Source organism: Neodiprion fabricii, chromosome 6 (assembly GCF_021155785.1).
Source record: "Neodiprion fabricii isolate iyNeoFabr1 chromosome 6, iyNeoFabr1.1, whole genome shotgun sequence".
NCBI lineage: Eukaryota > Metazoa > Arthropoda > Insecta > Hymenoptera > Diprionidae > Neodiprion > Neodiprion fabricii.
The window spans coordinates 3,701,329-3,721,917 of record NC_060244.1 but is presented as its reverse complement, the minus strand read 5'-3'; the positions used below and the strand labels follow the sequence as shown (position 1 = coordinate 3,721,917).

At 38.5% G+C, this 20,589-nt stretch overlaps 2 protein-coding genes across 11 annotated transcripts in view; one reads left to right on the top strand and one right to left on the bottom strand.

Annotated features, from left to right (window-relative positions):
• Positions 1-17,293, top strand: part of LOC124184400 (teneurin-a) — a 514,944-nt gene extending 497,651 nt beyond the window's left edge. For 6 of the 8 annotated variants that reach the window (XM_046574042.1, XM_046574041.1, XM_046574047.1 and 3 more), the window contains 12 exons: positions 209-416; positions 4,415-4,441; positions 8,421-8,540; positions 9,379-9,563; positions 9,814-9,965; positions 10,092-10,750; positions 10,830-11,065; positions 11,152-12,224; positions 12,308-12,530; positions 12,602-14,592; positions 14,683-14,866; positions 14,969-17,293. In XM_046574042.1, coding sequence (XP_046429998.1) covers positions 209-416; positions 4,415-4,441; positions 8,421-8,540; positions 9,379-9,563; positions 9,814-9,965; positions 10,092-10,750; positions 10,830-11,065; positions 11,152-12,224; positions 12,308-12,530; positions 12,602-14,592; positions 14,683-14,866; positions 14,969-15,930 — 6,020 coding nt within the window. In that variant the 3' untranslated portion in view covers positions 15,931-17,293. The remainder of the gene's footprint in view (positions 1-208; positions 417-4,414; positions 4,442-8,420; positions 8,541-9,378; positions 9,564-9,813; positions 9,966-10,091; positions 10,751-10,829; positions 11,066-11,151; positions 12,225-12,307; positions 12,531-12,601; positions 14,593-14,682; positions 14,867-14,968) is intronic. The other 2 variants (XM_046574044.1, XM_046574045.1) reach the window with 2 other exon arrangements.
• LOC124184409 overlaps positions 1-20,589 on the bottom strand; it is a 209,439-nt gene that overhangs the window by 182,104 nt on the left and 6,746 nt on the right. The gene's annotated exons all lie outside the window — the stretch shown is intronic.

Here is a 20,589-nt window from a genome sequence, read left to right as displayed (position 1 = left end):
GACAATTGGCGCGACAGCGGATCCCCTGAATTGAAACTAACTCGCGTGGGCCAAATGGAACGTGGCAAATGTCGTCGAATTATCAGCGGGCGATTCTGTCGTACCTACATACAATATATATTTATACATATATATATATATTCAACATTTCCGCCGTTCCTCGATGTTGCGTGTAAGCTTCGAAATAAGCACGATCATGTTTTTGCAGACGGAATGGTCGACTGTTCGGACAGCGAGTGTTGCTCGCATCACGCCTGCTCCGATCACATAATGTGTTTGGCCAGTAACGATCCGGTCGAAGTACTGCTGAGAAAACAGCCGCCAAGCGTGACAGCATCCTTTTATCAAAGGGTTAAATTCCTTATCGAAGAAAACAGCGTCCAGAGCTACGCGCATATGGACGAGTACAGCGAGAGGTAGGAAACTCAATTTCTTTTAAGCTATCAAAACTTCAATCTGATTATAGTTGTATCGATATTAATCTCGTATAATTCGAACGAATAATACTTTCGATCAAACAAGCCAGACAATATATTTCACTCTGTATTCGAGCGAGTAAAAATCATTGTATTTTATTATATTTTTAAATGTGTAGAAATTTATCGTAAAACAAAAAAAAAATTCTCACAACCGTTGGAAAAATATTGTCCGACATGTTAAGATGTATATTATTCGCGATGGGGACGTTTTGTCAACGATAAATTATCGCAAGCTACTTACATCATATATTCCACACTCTATTGAATTTCTTAAAGCTCTGTATTTTCTCTCACTCTCTCTCTCTCTCTCCCTGTCTCTCTCTCTCTTTTGCTTCACGACGCGGAACAAGATTAAAAAAGGAAACAGTTTGTTTCGATTAAAGAGAAAAACTTGTTCGGCGCAGATATGAAAAAAAAAAAAAAAAAAACCAGTATATTTTCGCGATGTGATTTTACGTGATATCGCGACTGTAATATTGAGTGTTGCATATCGAAATCCTCATCGCGGATATAGATACAAAACGATGGTCAATATATAATCACATTGACTATCCGCTACGTTTTATCCTTGGATAAAAATTGATAGCCCCAAAAGATGAAATTTGAAAAGGGAAAAAGGAATTTAAAAAAAAAAAAACGAAAAAGAAAAAGATGGAAAAGAGAAAAGAGAAAAGATATTTAGAGTTCAGGGCAGCTTAGCATCCGATTGTGAGTTACAACCGCGTTGAAACACCACGAGGATGTCATGGGTGAGCCCGCAAGTCTAGTGGGTGAAGAAACCCGCAAAACCCTAACCCTGAAAAGCCCGAGAACCCCCCCGCCGCAATACCGTCATCCCGTGATCCTGGTCCTCGTGTTTCACCCTTCCCTCCCCCGAATATCAGATCTACGCTAATTCACCACCTCGGACACATTGCCGAACAAAACATTATTATTATATCCATACTTTAACCGTAATATCAAGTTTCAAAGCGATCTGCGAAACGTACATTACTACGTACAACGAAAAGGAAAATTTAAATATTACCTAGACAAATTTGGATATGTATGCATCATACCTATCTTCGATATTCGCGGTCTATCCTTGGTCGCAATTGCTGTTTTATATGATACATATAATACTTGTTTTTAATTACGTAACGTATTTCGATACCTCTCTTCATTTTACTTGTTGATCTTTACTTATTTTTCGAAATTCTTATACGTGTAACACACACACACACACATAAATATATATATATCCACACACGTTATATAGGAATGAGCTGTTTAAACGCACTGCTGCAGCTTTAAATCGCGAGTGCAACGATTAATAGTATATTTGCACGTGCCCATTACCCTGGGCAAATATTAAACTTCAATTTTCCTACTGCAAGGTTTGATACATACATAGGTATATACTCGTATCAAGTGCGATAGTCGAAACAGTATAAACACGTCTCTGGAATGAATTTAAAAAAGAAAACCGTTTTTTCTTTAAATTTTTTTTCTTGCTAAATTTAAAATACCGTCATTTAGAGTACCAGAAAGCTACACTCATGGGTCGCTTTGCGATTCGGAAAGTAAACTTTTTCAACGAAAGTTTTTCCACTGACACGTATATATATACACATACCTACATATTATATTTCTCCATCGAATGTCATACTTTACCGTTCGCGAAAAATTTTAATAACATGGCGAGAGAGTCGTTCTTTTATTGTAATTATATTTTTTGTCTCGTATTGTTTTGTTTCAACGCGATATTAACTTGCGAAAGGTAGATTGTTCGCTTCAACTTTTTTTCCTTCGACATATTCTTTTTGTCACTTGGTGCGTACAGTATAATACATCGTTTATATTATAAATATCGCCTGGTATAATGTGTTTTGAACGGCAATGGCCTGAGCGTACGACCGAAGCGTAGTTGTCTGAAAAGAAATTCGGGGGATTCGTGTATTTTGTCTAGTGTTAAACCCTATGTGTTTACCCAAAAACCACCACCACCACACCATCAATCTCACCCACAGCTGAGCCCCTCGAGTGGCTCGAATTTTATATCAAAGATGATAAATCTTTACATTTCAAATATATCTATAATATATATAGATCTGCTTTTGATTTCTTAGTTACTTCTTTTTTCGTACTGTTAGACAAATAGCTTGTTATTATTCTTATTGTTATTATTATTATTCAAATTATTCTATACGAGAGAAAAACAGTTTTTACGCACATACGTATATAAATATATATATGCACATATATATATATATATGTATATATACACACACATATATATATATACGTATATATATGTATATACGTTCAACACGTATCTGTATGCGTACGTACGTCGATTTTCAAAATTGCCTCATTTCTCGTATACTGGCCATTTATTCAAACTTACTGCAAGAAAGAGAGAAAAAAAAAAGAAAAGACAGAAAAAGAAAAGAATCATGATTAAAATTATTATGTAATACTCTTAGTATGGTAGACACAAGTTTGAAATATTCACAGTTATTTAACTTTCATTTGTACGTTCATATTTTCTTTATCCTTTTCTGCGTTGCGTTATATACATGTGCATATTTAAAAAACTGCAAGGCCTGTAGCAGCTAAAAAGCGCTATAGATATTTAACCTGTCTTTCAAAGTTCGTGATCATTGTTTTCTCGTTTGTTTTTATTTTTTTTTATTTTTTTTTTTTTATTTTTTCATCATTTAACTATCATTTTTGAGCAATCATCCAGAAGAAATTATTACAAAACTTTATACAGCGAAAACGAAAGAGTAAGAACAACGCGCCTGTCGAGTAAAGTCGAACAAAAGCTTTGTCAAAAGTAAATTAAATACAATTAAAAATTTTCTGTGCCTAATTCACCTCTCAAACTGATCTGACAGACTTGGGAATAAAAGAAATTGTACATGTCGTAAATTTTTTTGCACAATGCAAAATTCAAATAATCCTTGGATTTTCACGGCTGTCCTCGGTGAATAATTTCTGAACAATCCCTCAAAGTTTTCCGCCTACAATAGTATGTCGCTTCGGCCAGGCGTAATATGGTAAAATTGATAATAATGGTCAGTCAGTTGGTTTGATACGCTAGCTATTCGTGTTTATTATCAATATATTATTATCATGTAGTTTCCAACTTGTGTCTGTCATATGTATACCACTCTATGTTGAACGATTCTGGGAATAACTGTGTACATTCATGTGAGCAAATGGACGTATGTATGATGGGTACGCTTGATTAGTGTGTGTCTACGTCTATTGTTTTTGTAACGCCATACAGAACATTGCAACCGCATTAAAATTATAATCGTTTTACTTGTTCGCGTTGATAAATATATATAATATATGTATATATACATTATATATTATATATAAACATATATACATGTAACTACTGTTGGTAATTTTCAAAGAATTACTCGCCGATCACAATTGCATATTTGCCTAAAAGAAAATATCGATATACTTTTTCTAATACCGGTGAATTTCTCGACCTTGCCAAATGTACGCAACAATTTCAAAGATGCTCGATTTTTGATTTCGTTGGTTAAAATACAGATTAAAAGAATGAAAATAAAAAAAAAAAAAAATATATATACATATATACATTACCGTCAAAATATGTATGTATATATATATATATAGAAGTTTGTCTTAATTTCTTGTTTTTTTTTTTTTTTTTCTTCTTCTTTCTCTTTAGTTTCTTGTCCTTTGAATCAATGTTTTCGCTATCGCTGGTAAATGTATATATTATATATCGTATACGTAGAAAATGTTTAACACACGTTACCACCGTGTGTATACATATTATACGTATATGTGTTTAATATATTGAAATACGTGTGCAATGTTGCGTGTGTGCATTGTCTACCCGCCACCGCGGGTTCTGTGACCGTGGTAACGTAACGCCCTTTCTTCTCGTTGGTTTTTCCCACACGTAGTGAGTTCTGGAATAACTTTACACCGCGGTAAGTTGCAGCTCAGCTCTCGCTAATCGTTCATGTCCAGCCATCTATGCTCGTCGCTCGTACAATCATCTTTATATTATACATTATTATACATGTTTTGTAAAAAATTTTCCTCCACACCAACAATTATTATATACACCTATTCATTGATTTTCGTCATCATTTCAATTTCCTCAATTTTTCACTCAATATTCTTTCCTTATTTCGTTTAAACTTTTAGTCAATTTATCTCTTACTTCATATTTATTTACTTCATATTTCATCATCTGCTTGATCTCATTGTCCCCGTGTGTACTGTCTTTTATCAGTTTATATCGATCTGGAAAAAAAAAAAAAAAAAAAACGACAAATATTGCCTTCCACTGTCATTGAAACATGTACGCAATACAAACTTGCATTGACATTTTTGGTTAGTACGGTTAAAAATTTTCCAACGATAGAAGATGTTCAAAATATCGGATTTCAAAATTTTAATTTTTTTTCCGATATACTTCAATCGCTATAGCTTTGCAATAAAAATTTACGGCACTGTATTGTGTATAAAGCAATGAAAGAAGAAGCGTAAATTATTCACATGTAGATATATAATTAAAAAAAAAAAAAAAAAAAGAAAAAAGAGGAAAAACCTCACATTCCAAACAAAACGATGAAAAGAAAAGAAAAAGTAAAAGTTGTCTTTGTGATGTCTGTGATATTGTTGTCAGGCTGTTTTTGTTTTTTGTCTTGTCTTCTTGTCCATTAGATAATAGATATACATAAGTATGTTACATTATACCATTAAAACCCTGGTCTTGTGTTGTTTGTGTTGCCACGCTTGCACTTGTACATCCTGTCAAATTGTCTATAGTGAACGTCCTATGTATAGTTATATACACCGCTGACTTTACATTGCGTATATTAAACCAAAGATATACAGTTTATATGTATATAAATTATATTTTTTCATTATTTTTTATTTTTTTTTTTTTTTTTTTTTTTTTACGATAAAAGAAAAATAATAATAACACGATATATGCATATATATCACGCAGCATAGTTACTTCTTGTTGTCGTTGTTGTTGTTATCATTCTTTTTTTCTCGTTTTTTTTTTTTTTTTTAATTTTATCTCAAAAGATACTTTCTTTTCACTTAGTTTTAGTTTAAATCTGCAGAAAGAAAAGAAAATTTATAACGTTAACGTGTTTTTGCTTCGAAGCAAAATAATAACGTAACGAAAGAAAAAAAAAAAAAAAACCGAAACGAACGAACAAGCAAGAAAAAAGGAAAAAGGAAAGAAAGAAGAATATGATGATAATGATAATGATGATGATGATGATGATGATGATGATAATGACGAAAAAGAAAAAATGGAAAAATAACACCCAAGACCCCATCAAGGCCCCGTCTCCTTTGTCTGCGTCTGTATCACTGTCTGCTATGTGCCATTACTAACCGTACCCCGTCAACCTATTAACCGCAACCCTGTGTCTGTCTTTTCCTTGATCCAAAAAAATTCGCCCTAAGCCACCCCGCACAACGCCCCCGTACCCTATCTATGCCATCTATACCCAACAGTAATAAAACAACCAAAAAGAAAAAAAAAAAAAACAGAAAAGAAAAAAAAAGAATACGAACTAAACAAAGAAAAAAAGAAGTGAAGATAAGAACTTTTTTTTTTTGTATCTCAATTATAGAGACAAGAATAAACACCTACCGATAAATATCAATCTGTATGCAATTCTTTTCGTCGCCGTTTATTTGTTATTTTTATTTATTAATTTTTTTTTTAACCCATATTTAAATTAATTTTTCGAATACCAGTCAATATTTAAATTACTATACTCGGATCCGTCTTGCATATATTTTCCTATGGCATTTGGAACGAAATCCTAAATCAGCGATCAAATCAATTAAAAACAGTTCATCCATTAACGTCGTTGTCGCGAGAACCCTTTTTTTCCACTTTTTTTTTTCTTGTTGTTTCAAATCTTTATTCCCCCACTAGTGTGTCGACAAAGAAACGCGATAGACCGAGATATTTCCTAAATTGTGTACGAAATTCTTTATCGAATATTTTTTTTTTTTTTTTTTCTCGGATCCATATTTATTTTAACTTTTTTTTTCTTTCTCTCTCTACCCTTTCTTTCGATCGTATGAAAGAATTTCCGTTATTTATAGGTTGGTGTCTGTTTTTAAGATCTCAATGTGTTTTGAGGATTATGTTACTATTATTATTATGATTTGATTTTATATTATATAGTAGTGACGACAGTGCCTGCCACCTTGCTGTGCTCGTACTTGGAGGATCGGGCACCCCTCCGCCTTTTGATCACCGAGTTATCGCCAACACATGTATACACATGTATAAGTACATATACATATATATACATATATATATATATATATACATCGATTGATATATCAAATATTATAATTCTGTAGTAATAACAAATACGGAGCTTACCGAGTGCGGATAAAATTATATGCAATTTATCGTAAACATTCATACAATTTCTAAATACATAAAAATTTTTCAGAGCAACGTCGACTTTCCGTATTATTACATACAAACTACGGATCCAACGTTGAATTTTTCGCTAACGCGGAATATATTAACGAAACGATCTTTTGACGTTGGGGGAGTGTGATCCTCCAAGAAAACACCATATATCCTCCTATATATACAGTCCCTTAGGGGCTTTTAAGATACTCTATACTGTATTATTATACCCAACGCGTGTACATATTCATATGCATATATGCCTGATACGTTCATGGGGGTGGGTTGGGGGTGGGGGGGATGTGTATCGTGTATTCTCTACATACCCGACAACGATAACCTGCATAAGCTGCAAAAACCATTCTTGCGTATGGATATGTATGTTGCGCACATATATACTCACGACAAACTACGTATATACATATGTACAACCCACGACACCATTTTCTATAATTTCATTGTATTCAGCTCACAGGACACAGATGCAAAAACACAGAACAATCATGGCACCAACACCACCTACACTCACTCACTCACTCACATGATTGCTTCAAATTCAAATTCAGCTTAACATTCCAATTTATACTGCAGAATTCCAATCCTGAATTTATTACATATGTGTATATATATATATATATATATTTAAAATATATAGAATATACATACATATATATATATATATATACTCATACACTTACGTCAACACATTACATGACATCTGCATGCGTTCGATATACATATACATATATATATAAATATATTATATGTATATGTATACTTGATAAAACCCTGGCTCGAAAGAATTGTTATTTAACTAATGAATTTGAATATTTTCACTCGTTGCCAATACATACATGATATATGCATACGGAGATGTACATATAAGCGAGATTTCGCTAGCTAACGATATTATACACATGCCAATTGTTCCGACACTTACAAAATCAATTCTTGAATTGTTTTTCAATTCCGACCCATGTCAGCGAAGGAAGGGGCGGGGATGGGTGGGGAACGCCCGCAGAGTTGCATCGGGAATTCAATCCACCGTTTGAAATTAGGTTACCCAATCGTATTGGCAGCGAATTGAGAATATTCAATGTGCATTGAGCCATTAACAAACGGAAGCTGATTTCGCGTGTGTATTCCGTCTCAAAAATGGAAACAAATTTACTCACCGCTCTGCACTAGCAACCCACGTATGTACAATAATACACCATTGACGGGTGTAAACGCAACGCGGAATCGCGTCAGGATTTCACAGGCGGTTTTTGAACCTTCGTATCCCCTGTGAAGTTTCGTCTATCTTGTGTCAGATTAATTTCAGCACCGATTATTCATTGGCAGAAATATGATCATACCAATGCGGTATCGCCCCGCGATCTTAAATCGAGAATCAAATATCACGGAATACATTCGACAAGGAATCAGCTTTCGCATTGTTAACGGGTTCGTTTAACGTTTAATTCCATGGCCATCGCTGTACGTTTTATTTGTAACAGCCGGGTCGCCGTGATGCGAGGTCAAGTAGTAACGGAACAGGGGCTCGGAATAGTAGGGATCCGAGTCTCGGTCGACAGGGATTCGCGCTTTGGATTCACCCTGACAAGAGCCGGTGGATGGTGAGTAGTAAATGAACATAAATTTCAAGTCTAGTTATACGGAATCGCGTAGTAAACCTGTACAAATCGGCACCTCCTGACGAGTATTCGTATTTTTTCAAACTGTCTAATCCACCTCGAAGATCATTTGTACAATAAGCCTTTGTCTAATAACCGCGGCTTCTTATCAAACCTCGGCTAAATCCACCCACCCACCAACGAAATTTCCGCGTACCAACATATATAATATCATGTGTATACTAGAATCAGTCCAAGCTCTTAAGCTGTGCACACACGGTAATAGGATCAGAGCTGCATTGTAATGAAGGATGTCGGGGCGAGGTGGAGGAGGATGAGGAGGAGGAGGAGGGGAAGGGGGTGGGGGTGGGGAGAGGGACTAACGCCAGGGCTGCGTCTGTGTCGCGGAGCGGTATGGCAAGGATAATCCTTGAATGTCGGAGAAGGACGAGAAGGACGGATCTCAAGCCACATCAAAGCTCGAGCTAATGATGTCGAAAGCCTGTTAATTACTCCGCGTAACTCCGTAGCAGCGACTTGTCTCCCCGTGCGCCAACCAAATCACGTCTAAATATTCATGTTATATGCACGTGTCAGGTAGTCTGGGCTTGACAAAGGTTAGCCTTATGGTTAGCGGCTACGGTTATACACATAGCGCCTCTCTCTCGAGCTCTGCCTTTATACCGTGCGAAAGCCAATATCGATTTACGGTTCAATTAAATAGATATTCAATATCCGCGAATCAGGCGAATTAGGACCGGATCACAAACGCGGTGTATGCATGATTTGGCAATCGTCTATTCCCCGTTCAGAAACGATACCCTTTATACCTTTCGATCAGGTTTGACGTCCTCGTGAACGGCGGAGGTGCCGTGACACTGCAGTTTCAACGAAGTCCTTTCAAGCCTTTGACTCGCACGGTGTTCGCCCCGTGGAATCAAATCGTTGTTCTACCTCCGGTAGCTATGACGCTCAGCGAAGAAAGCGAATCCTACAGACCGAATCAACCCCCCAGTCCTGCTGTTGGTAAGGATAAAATTGGTCCTCGTGTGTTTTTTCAAAATAGAAAAGAAAAAAAATGATTTATGCCTTGGACGTGTTATTAGCCAATTTTTCTTCTCTTCGTCACCTCAACGACATTGACCAAAGAAGATTTTTGTTCCTCGGTTACTGTATAACACCGACATGGTCAACTTGTGTTGTCTTTGTTCCGTCCGTCCGTCCGTCAGTGTTGAATGTTTAAGTTTCGTTTTATTTACCGCATAAAATATAATAGGCTTCCCAGGGATCTCGATGGGCCTATTTGGCGAACGTGGACCCTGCCTGGAACACGATCATGAGATCTTACGACCGATCATCGTCGGCACGTGGATGCCGGAAAAAGTTGGCGGCTTGCCCGGAAAAAGTTTGGTATTCGCGGAAACTCAGGTAAGAGACGCTTATCTCTCGTCTGCGGTAATTTCTTCATGCCATAACGATATTACGCCATGTAATTATTTTCAATGCATCGAGTAGAGGAAAAAAAACCTGAACACCTTTTCTAATTCCGTATAGATTGTCCAAGAGAGCATAGCCATTCCGGGTTCAAATCTCCATCTGATGTATCAAAGCAGTCAGGCGGCCGGGTACATGTCAACGGTGAGAATGCAGCTGACAGGACCGTTCATTCCGAAATCTCTGACGCACGTCCACGTGCACGTTGAAATCGAAGGTTCGCTGCACGCTAAAACGTACGAAGCAGATCCGAACCTCGAGCACACGTTTGCTTGGAATAAGCGAAACGTTTACAAACAAAAAGTGTACGGCGTAGCCCAAGCTAGAATTTCTATCGGTTACCAACACTCGAGCTGTCAATCGGTAGTTTGGGAAACGCAAACAGCAACTTTGCACGGATTTGACGTTGACATATCCGACGTTGGCGGATGGGGTCTGGACATTCATCATCATTACAACTTCCACGAAGGGATACTGCAGAAGGGAGACGGGTCAACCCTACACTTCAAACAATACCCGCGTACAGTGAAGGTTGTTATGGGCACTGGATTGCAACGAAGCTTAGTTTGCACCAACTGCAATGGTCCGGCCAAAGATGCGCGACTCCTGACCCCCGTGGCACTGACAAGCGGACCGGACGGAAGCATATACGTTGGGGACTTCAATCTTGTCCGAAGAATCACTCCGGACGGAAATGTGAACACGGTGTTGATTCTAAGGTTGGTCGTCGCGCATAGTCGAATCGATCGCCACACCGTTGTTCGATGACTAATGGGATGAAACGAATATATTTTTCAGTGCAACCCAAGTGGCGTACCAGTATTATCTCTCCGTTTCACCGGCCGACGGTCACCTCTACATCAGTGACCCGGAGAAGCACCAAATACTGAGGGCTCTGTCTCTGGAGAAAGTTGATGACCCTAGCATAAACATGGATATAGTGGTCGGAAGTGGCGAAAGATGCATTCCGGGCGACGAGGGGCACTGCGGTGACGAGGGTCCGGCCATTCACGCGAAGCTTGCACATCCCAAGGGTAAGTTTTACTCGACGTTTGATTGCCCATTCGAAGCATCTTTATCCGAAAGTCCAGATTTTCAACGCGTCAACAATGATTTTCAGGTATCGCCATTGCCGCTGACAAAACCATGTACATTGCCGATGGCACAAACATTCGAGCCGTCGATCCGCGCGGCATAATTCACACGCTTGTTGGCCACCACGGTCACCATAACCACTGGTCACCCGCGCCGTGCATGGGGGCCATTCCAGCGCATCAAGCACAACTTCAGTGGCCAACGGGATTAACTCTGAGTCCCCTCGACGGATCGTTACATTTTATCGACGACCGATTGGTGCTAAAACTGACGAGTGATTTGAAAGTTCGCGTGGTAGCAGGAACACCCCTGCACTGCACGAGTAACGCGAATATCAACTCGTCGACGCCCGTTAACGGCAAAAAACCGGACGAAGTGCTCGGGTCAGTTTTGGCCGTCGCCTTCAGTCCGACCGGAGAGTTGTACATTGCCGACAGCGACTCGCACAGAGTAAATTCGATAAGGATGGTCGACTCCTCGGGGAAGATGTACCACTTTGCTGGTCAGCAACAAGAGAGACTACGAGGGCAGTGCGAGTGCAACAATACCACCCCCAGCACCAAGGTAACGGACGCCTGCACTTGTACCGACGACACGAGCAGCACCGAAACACTTTTGTCGTCGAATGCAAAGTTCCTAGCAATATCCGCTTTGGCGGTATCTCCCGACGGTGTTTTGCACGTCGCCGATCAGGGAAGCCTGCACATCCTCGCACTGCAGCCTTATCTTCCAAACCACGACGAGAGCGGAGAATTTCACATACCATTTCCACCGTCGAATGAAGTTTACGTGTTCAACCGTTACGGTCAGCACGTCGCCACCAAAGATTTGACCTCGGGAAAGACGAGATACTCGTTTCTGTACAGCAAAAATACGAGCTTCGGAAAATTATCTACCGTCACCGACAGTGCTGGCAATAAAATACAGTTTTTGAGGGATTACAGCAACGTTGTCAGTTCCATTGAAAATACTCAGGATCACAAGTCTGAACTGAAAATTTCCGGGGTCGGATTCCTCGTAAAATTATCGGAACGTGGTAGATCCGAAATCGCGCTTGACTACGACAGCTCAACTGGTCTGCTCACCAGTCGGTCTGGAGTAAGTGTCGATTAGCGTTGCACGGAAAAGCTTCAATACACTTTCCTAAAACCTGAAATAAATTCCTTTCGTTCTTCTTGCAGGGAAGCGAGACCTACATGTACTCTTACGACAACCTCGGTCGTGTGACCGACGTAATCTTACCGACCGGTGAAAAACTAAAACTCAGCTCTGGCCTATCGAAGAACGAGGGCTTGTCCGTGAAGGTGTCCTCACCTCTTCAGGCGCTCCGAAAAGGAGACAAGCAACGGTATCTCGAGATGATCATGAAGAACGATAAATTCAAGACCCTTCGAATCACCGATGGTTTGTAATCTGGTTTACTTGTTGAATAGATTTAACGTAAAGGATAAACGATATAATCATGTTAATTCCAGGAACCGAAGTGGAAGTGGCGACAGCCTTCACAAACAGCAGTCTAACGCTTTCTCTGCCAGGAGGTGGATCAGTGTTGAGCGCGGCTAAAGCCAAACATCCACTATTAGAAGCCGCATTGCCAGTGGAAGCGGAAATGCTTCCAATGTGGAGCTACCAGGTAATGAACCTTGAAGAATTGACCAACACTATGACGACAGCGTACAATCTTGTCGGTGACGTGAGTCACCTCCAGCAGACGTTGAATAGAGAAATTTGGGTGAACGACACCCGGGTAATAGGGGTTGAATTCGAGCAGGCGTTCAGCCGTGAAACGTTCTACGACAAAAACCGCACCCCGCTATTGACCGTAACCTTTGACCCGGCCGGTTTGCCACTCAATTGGCAGCCCTATCACCACGGCTACAATCTCACTATATCCTACGACAATTTTAACCGTATTGAAAGTTGGAAGTGGGGCGCGTCCGATGAGACATACAGCTACGACCGCCACGGACATTTGGCGGAGGTAACGAACAGCCAGGACGGTACCAAGAGGTACACATACAACGATTACAATATGTTGTCGAAAATAACGTTGGCCAGTTCACGACGGTTCACACTTCAGTACGACGACGACGGTGGGCTGCGTCACGTTACTCTGCCATCCGGTACCAAACACTCGTTCTCCTGTCAAGCTTCCCTAGGATTTTTGAGGGTAACCTACACTCCTCCCGGAAGTTCAAGGGCTTATTTACAGCATTACAGCCACGACGGAAACCTCCTGCAGACTGTTTTCCCCGGGGACGGTGCTCGCATTGTCTACAGATATCACACTTCCGGTCAGATAGCCGAAATTATTCACGGAGACGGTAAGAGCGAGATAATATACACAGAGAACGGTTTACCCTCGGAAGTGATACACTCGGAAAAAGATGTCGAGTACAAATGGGACTACCAATACAACGCCGGTCTTCTGATCGAGGAAAGGATCGATTTCGGGGCAAAGACAGGGCTAAGTAACGCAAAATTCACATTCGAATACGACGACAATTTCCGACTGACAGCAGTCCAGGGAAGAATCGGAGGTCACACTCTGCCGCAGCATCTGATGGCTTACAACCCGAAAACAGGAACCCTCGAGCAGATCGGACAGTTTAAAATCGGCAAACCAAAAATGAACGAGACCACCGTGTCCGATGGTACGGCGTTATTTTCTCGCAGTACCGACGGTAGGTTTTTAGAGACCCAAGTAACCGTAACGATCCACAACATGGAAGTGTTTAGGATGGAATTTAACCACGATTCAAGAGGGCGTATAAATCAGACGAGAACTTACACTCGCAACGTGGCTGTGAATATGTTCACAAACGTGAAAAACTACACGTGGGACTACGACGGTCAATTGACGGGTGTCGAGGCCCAGGAACCCTGGGGTTTCAAGTACGACGACAACGGAAACATGCTCTCTCTAACTTACCGTGGAAATACGATCCCCATGGAGTACAACGCGATGGATAGGATAGTGAAATTCGGCGAAGGTCTCTACAAGTACGACAACAGGGGTTTGGTCGTTCAAAACGCGAGGGAAGAACGCTTCAACTACAACGCAAAGGGGCTTCTGGTTCGAGCCATGAAAAGGGGTCGTTTCGACGTGCGTTACTACTACGACCACCTCGATCGCCTTGCAACGAGAAAAGACAATTACGGAAACGTGACACAGTTCTTTTACAACAATCAACAAAGGCCTCACGAGGTCAGCCAAATATACAGCCCCCGTGACGCGAAGCTTATGTCGCTCGTCTACGACGACAGGGGGCACCTGATATACGCCCAAGTTTATCGTCACAAGTATTACATCGCGACAGATCAATGCGGCACACCTATAATGATATTCAACCAATACGGCGAAGGAATTAGAGAGATAATGAGATCGCCGTACGGACACATAGTCTACGATTCGAACCCGTATCTTTATCTGCCGGTAGATTTCTGCGGAGGATTGTTGGACCAGGTAACGATGTTCGATTGTAGTTTCGATAGAAATATTACCATTCCATTTGAATATCTGTTAACACACCGTTTTCGGGGGATTTTCGAACAGGTCACCGCTCTAGTTCACATGCCGAATGGGAAGGTTTACGATCCGTTGATCGGAAAGTGGATGTCACCCTTGTGGGAAAACGTACTGGACAGAGTAGCCACACCTACGCACCTCAACCTTTACCGATTCAACGGCAACGATCCGATCAACGTGAGGCACACGAGTCAGCAAAATCAACCCACGGGTAAGAAACATGGCTAATTTTTAATTAAAAAACGTAACGTGACATTGCAATGCTCAATCACAACCCGTTCATACTTCATCGTGAATTTAACAATTTTTCCAGAGCACTTGACCTGGCTGTCTCACCTGGGATACGATCTGAAGAGTCTGGCGCCTCAGCTCTTCCCGGATGAGCTTATCGGGGGTCCGGTCGGTTCGACATTCGGCCCGAGCAGTTCTATATTCGGCAGCAAAGAAAGAGCAAGAAATTTGGGAGTGAAATCCGGTTTCCTTGCGCACATATACCAGCGGAACTCTGGAGACGCTGCGAGTTTGTCAGCGCCGCCTAGATCAGCCCTGAAGAAGGACGCCATCGAATTGGCACCAAATCGTTTGGGTGCGGCGTCGGATCCGCCATTTGGAAAGGGTATCCTAGTGTCGCGAACGTCGGACGGACAAGCAGTGGTATCCTCGGTACCAGCGGCGAACGCGATATACAAGGACGTGTTCACTTCGGTATTCAACAGGTCCTACTTCCTGCCGTTCACCTTCGTCGTTCACAGCACACAGCAGGACGCTTTGTACTTCGTCAAGGAGGAGGTGTGGAGAGCTAGCGAAGACCGGGGCCAGCTGAAACGTCTCGGGGGTCAGGTGAATACGACCTTTCACGAGAACGAGAACGGAAGCGGAAGCAGTTCGTTAATCGACGTGAAAATACACGGCGCGAGCGCTGTTGTCAACTTGAGATACGGAACGACTGCGGAAAAGGAAAAACAACGGCTTCTTCATCACGCTAAGACCACAGCCCGACGGAAGGCGTGGCACCGCGAGAGGGAAGCTCTCAGAAGCAACACACCGACGACCGTCGAATGGATGGCAACGGAACAAGAAGAGATTTTGAAAGTTGGCTACGCATCGAATTACGAAGGTGAATACATCCATGACGCGCAAATATATCCCGAGCTAGCCGAGGACCCTTACAACATTAAGTTCGTCAAAAAGGCGGTGGATCCGTCGAGTAAGAAGAGGCGCAGGAGGAGAGGGACACCGGCGTGCAAACTTTGGTGGCTCGATCATTTTTGTTGATTCGGAATGTAATTCCTATATTTAAAAGAGGTGGGAGAGAAAAAAAAGATTTTTTAAATAAAATTGAAAATTGTAAAGAAAAAAAAAAAAAAAATTAAAAAGAAATTAAGTAAACTAAAAATTCCCCCAAATAAACCTATGTATGTAACGGACTGTCTGAAGAAAGAGCGATGAACTGTTGAAAAAAGTTAAATTGATAAAGGAACGATGAGAAAATAAAAATTAAAATAAAAAAAAAAACAAGCCGCTGTACGCTCAGCTGCGCTCTACATGCACACAGAACACTATCGAAAAGATGAATGTAATAACGAAAAAAATAAAAAAAAAAATAATAAAAAAAAAGATGAGAAAAAAGTTTTCAAAAAAATTTTATACCAAAGTCTATTTGTGTATTTCAAAGATGCCAAAACACTAACATTATAATATACTTATGTATAAATATATAGGGTGTATAGTGGTAAGACTTTTAAGAATTCCGTGGTCTATAATATGCGAAACTAAAACCAAACCTAAAAGCACTTGAAAAGAAAATGAAAAACGAAAAAAAAAAAAAAAAAAACGACACGTCGATGTAACCATACCGCAAGGAATGACTGTCTCATTTATTGTTGCCAATAAGCTTGCCGTGTCGTCGTCGATGTCAATGGTGCCGATCGATTTAATGTGAAACGAAGGAAGAAAAGCAACAGAGAAAAGCCAAGTCACGAAAGAAAAAAAAAAAATTTTTATAACAACGCATAGGTACATGATCTCGGTTCGCAGCGCGATGAGACGTTAAAGGGGAAGATTTTTGTTGAAGATTGAAAAGACTAATAACGTGACGATGTTTCAGGTGACATATTTCACAAACACCATAAGTATATCGATGATTGTATAAATGTTACGAGAAATTCAAACGGACGACAGCGTGAAAAAAAATAATTCATGTAAAATGGATAACAAGACAGATACTATTTGTCAAACCCGTTAACGCACCGTTTTATGAAAATTACAAAATGATAAGATGTATCATATAGATATATAGTAATAATAATAACAACAACAGCAACAGCAAAAACAATAATAATAATAATAATGATAAGGTCGAGAAAAATAATGAAAGCGACCGAATAAAGATAATGAGGGAAAGTGGGGTTGACGGGGTTAAGAAGAGATTTGACAAACAGGTCGAGATGCATTCATACAAGGTAATTAGATGAATAAGTCAAGTGTTTCATGCGGCCATTTACTGTTGAGTTTGGGATGAGTGAGAGAACCTAGTCAATACATAGCTTTACATCGGCGTATTATAAGCTATAAAAAAAAAAAGAAGAAGACGAAAAAGAGCAGAGGGAATCGTAAGAGGAAAAAAAAAGTAATTAACGATACGAGACAACGTTTGTAATAATAATAATAATAATAATAATAACAGTAGTAATAGTAATAGAAATAAGCTATACCTATAAAATGACGCGGCGTATATTGCATATTATACATATACATATAAATATAAATACGTATACATATTGCATATATACAATATTTTACTATGGTATAATTGGTAAATGTACAGGTGTCTGCACATATATTATATAATATACGTTATACCAGAATAAATACTTTTACCGTATATACGGTATAGTATTATTATTATACGACGTAATATGGGTAAAAATAATTGAAAGCAACCACAAAACCGAAGAGCAAGAAACACAATAATTGAAGATAAGAGTGAAAGGAAAAACTAAAAAGAAATAAGTTTATAAAACCGTCAAACCGAGAGAAAATGATGACTAAATCTTGTGTGTTTTAACTCTCAACAGTGAATGGCCCCTCAAGCGACGAATAAGTCAAATCAAGATGATGATGATGATAATAATGACATTTGTTACGTCAGCAATATCCGATATACCGTAATACTATTATAATATAGAGGTAATCTCTGAATGGACGTTGCATTATCATTAATCTAACCCTAATTAAACAAATTGATGAAAAAATAAAGAAAAGAAACTGAAAAACCCATAGGATTAAATGATAATATATATGTAACTATACGAAGTGAATTACTATTGAAGATGGTGGTGTACTATAGTGGTGCTTTTTTGGGCGGAGAACCGGTGCAATGCTTATGTAGAGTGAATGATTGTCTGCGAGAAGGAGAGAGTGAGCGAGAGAGAGAGAGGAAGAAAGGATATTAAACGAAGCTGACATATTTTTAACAATGGATGTGTTGTACCCTAGTGCTGTATAGTTTGAAAAATTTGAAGATTTGTCGAATTGCGAAAAATTTTCATAGACATACTTAACATATAATACACATTATACATAACATATACCTGAATAATAATGAAGAAATAAATTGATAAAATTTGAAGACGAAGAAGTAAAAATAAAAATAACCACCTTCACGCGAAAGAAACTCACAACGTCTAATAACGATAAAACGCGATTCGTTATACTTGTAATAGGTACATGCATCTTCGTTAAACCTATACACATATACATGTATTATACCTATACGTGTATATATATACATACATATATATATATTTGTGCTGGCTGGCTATAAACGAAATACCCACGTCGGGTATTATTTTAATCAACTTTTGTTCGTCTCCCGCGCACTATTCATTTTCATAACCATCGCGAATTAATAAATATACAACCTATACCGCTAAATAAATGTATCCGCGTGTATACAACAATATAATCCTTGTTTCGAAAAGCCCGTCATTCGTTACATGTACGCGTATCTGTATGTACCCGCGATTTGAATTGACACAACTGCGTGATTAGCATCCACAATATACTTATTACAGTACATTCGGCGGTATGAATTGTTTCCTCGTATTCGAGAGGAAAAAGAATTCCCACCGTACATTCGGCATGACGTACGCGCGTACGTGCATAATAACGCAATAGTATAACAAGACGACCTACTATTTCATTGCGTAACGCATTATACCTACTAAGATTGCGCAGAAGGAGGAAACCGCAACCTATTGTACAATGTCTGAATAGGTAACTGGAATAGAAATGAATTACCATTGAATGTATAAAATTACACAGTACTAGATATAACAACAACAACAACAACAACAACAATAATAATAATAATAACAATAATTAATATTTATAATATTAATAACAACAATAATAATAATATTGATGATATTGATGATAATAAGCGTAAGAATAATAAGAATAAGACTCGTAATAAGAATAATAATAATAATAATAATAATAATATGCTTTGTAATGCATTTTGAAAATAATATTAAACGAAAAATAAAACAAAACAGGCAAAAAGAAAAAGATTTGAAATAAAAGTAAAGAATGGGAAAGAAAAACAAAAGTAAAAAGCGTTCAAAGCATAAAGTATTTTTCAAATATGTAATATCAAGTGTCAAATTATATAAACACAGCGACGCAGTGACGGTATCGTCGTCGCCCTATATAATAGTAGATGGATGGGTTATAAGATACGCCCGCTTCCAATAATAAATTAATTAATTAATTAATTAAATTTGATCATTTTTTAACTTCCATGAAGTTCGTCTTGTTTCGTGACAATTCCTTGTTTCTTGTCACACATATGTATATATACATATATATATATGTGTATAAAATAATGAGGAAAATTAAATAAATGGGGAAGAATTTTAATTGCTAAAATTGAACTAGAGCATTTAATGAGAAAACGAAGTAAAATAAAATTACGAAAGATAAAAGGCAAAACTTACGAAGAAGAAAATTCCAATTATTCCCTAACAACGTAGAATGCGAACAGAATAGGGTGGCCTACTGTAGCTAGACCCTGATCCACGTATACTTGATTAATAAACTAATAAATAAATTATTGATTTAATTAAAAGAATATAATGTTAAGGGAGCTGAATCGGAGCGCACAGCTCGGCTACGCTATAGCTACGACCACTACCTAGGTAGATTAACGCTATTTTGCCGCTGATCTAATTGTTTACTGTCGAGTGTTGCTGTAAACCTAATGGAAAAAGAAAAAGACAAAAAAAAAACAAAAAAGAAAAAAATAATAAATATATACCTAATAATATAATATAATATAATATAATATAATATGATATTATATTTTATTTATATATATAATCTAACGAAACTGTATTTATTGTAAATAGTCACGATGTTTGCTATGATATAATATATCTGTAACTGAATGGTATCTGCCTGATCTGCGCCCAGCCCTGTGTCCTTCACAATTACACTATACATATACCTATAATACATTAAATCCGTATGAGTTTATACTATAAAAATAAATGATTATACGTAAATAATTAAATTTACCGATATGTCAATATATATATATATATATATATATATATATATACACATATACCTGTACTAATTCACGTTGTGTATGTACAGAATACACGTAATTGATATATATATATATATATATATACCATGTAGAGAAGCAGCTACGCGAAAATCGAATACGTTTTACGCGGCCGAATTCATTATTTATACACACAATTTTCATTCACCCATTGCATAATTATAACACAGGCACTTTCCGAAGATCGATGGCAATTCAGCAGCATAATTTAGCCCGTCTGCAGTTCGGTAGTAAAAAAAAATTAATAAAATAACAAAGAGAAGAGAAGAAAAAATAATTACGTCAAAGTCAAAATTGAGAGA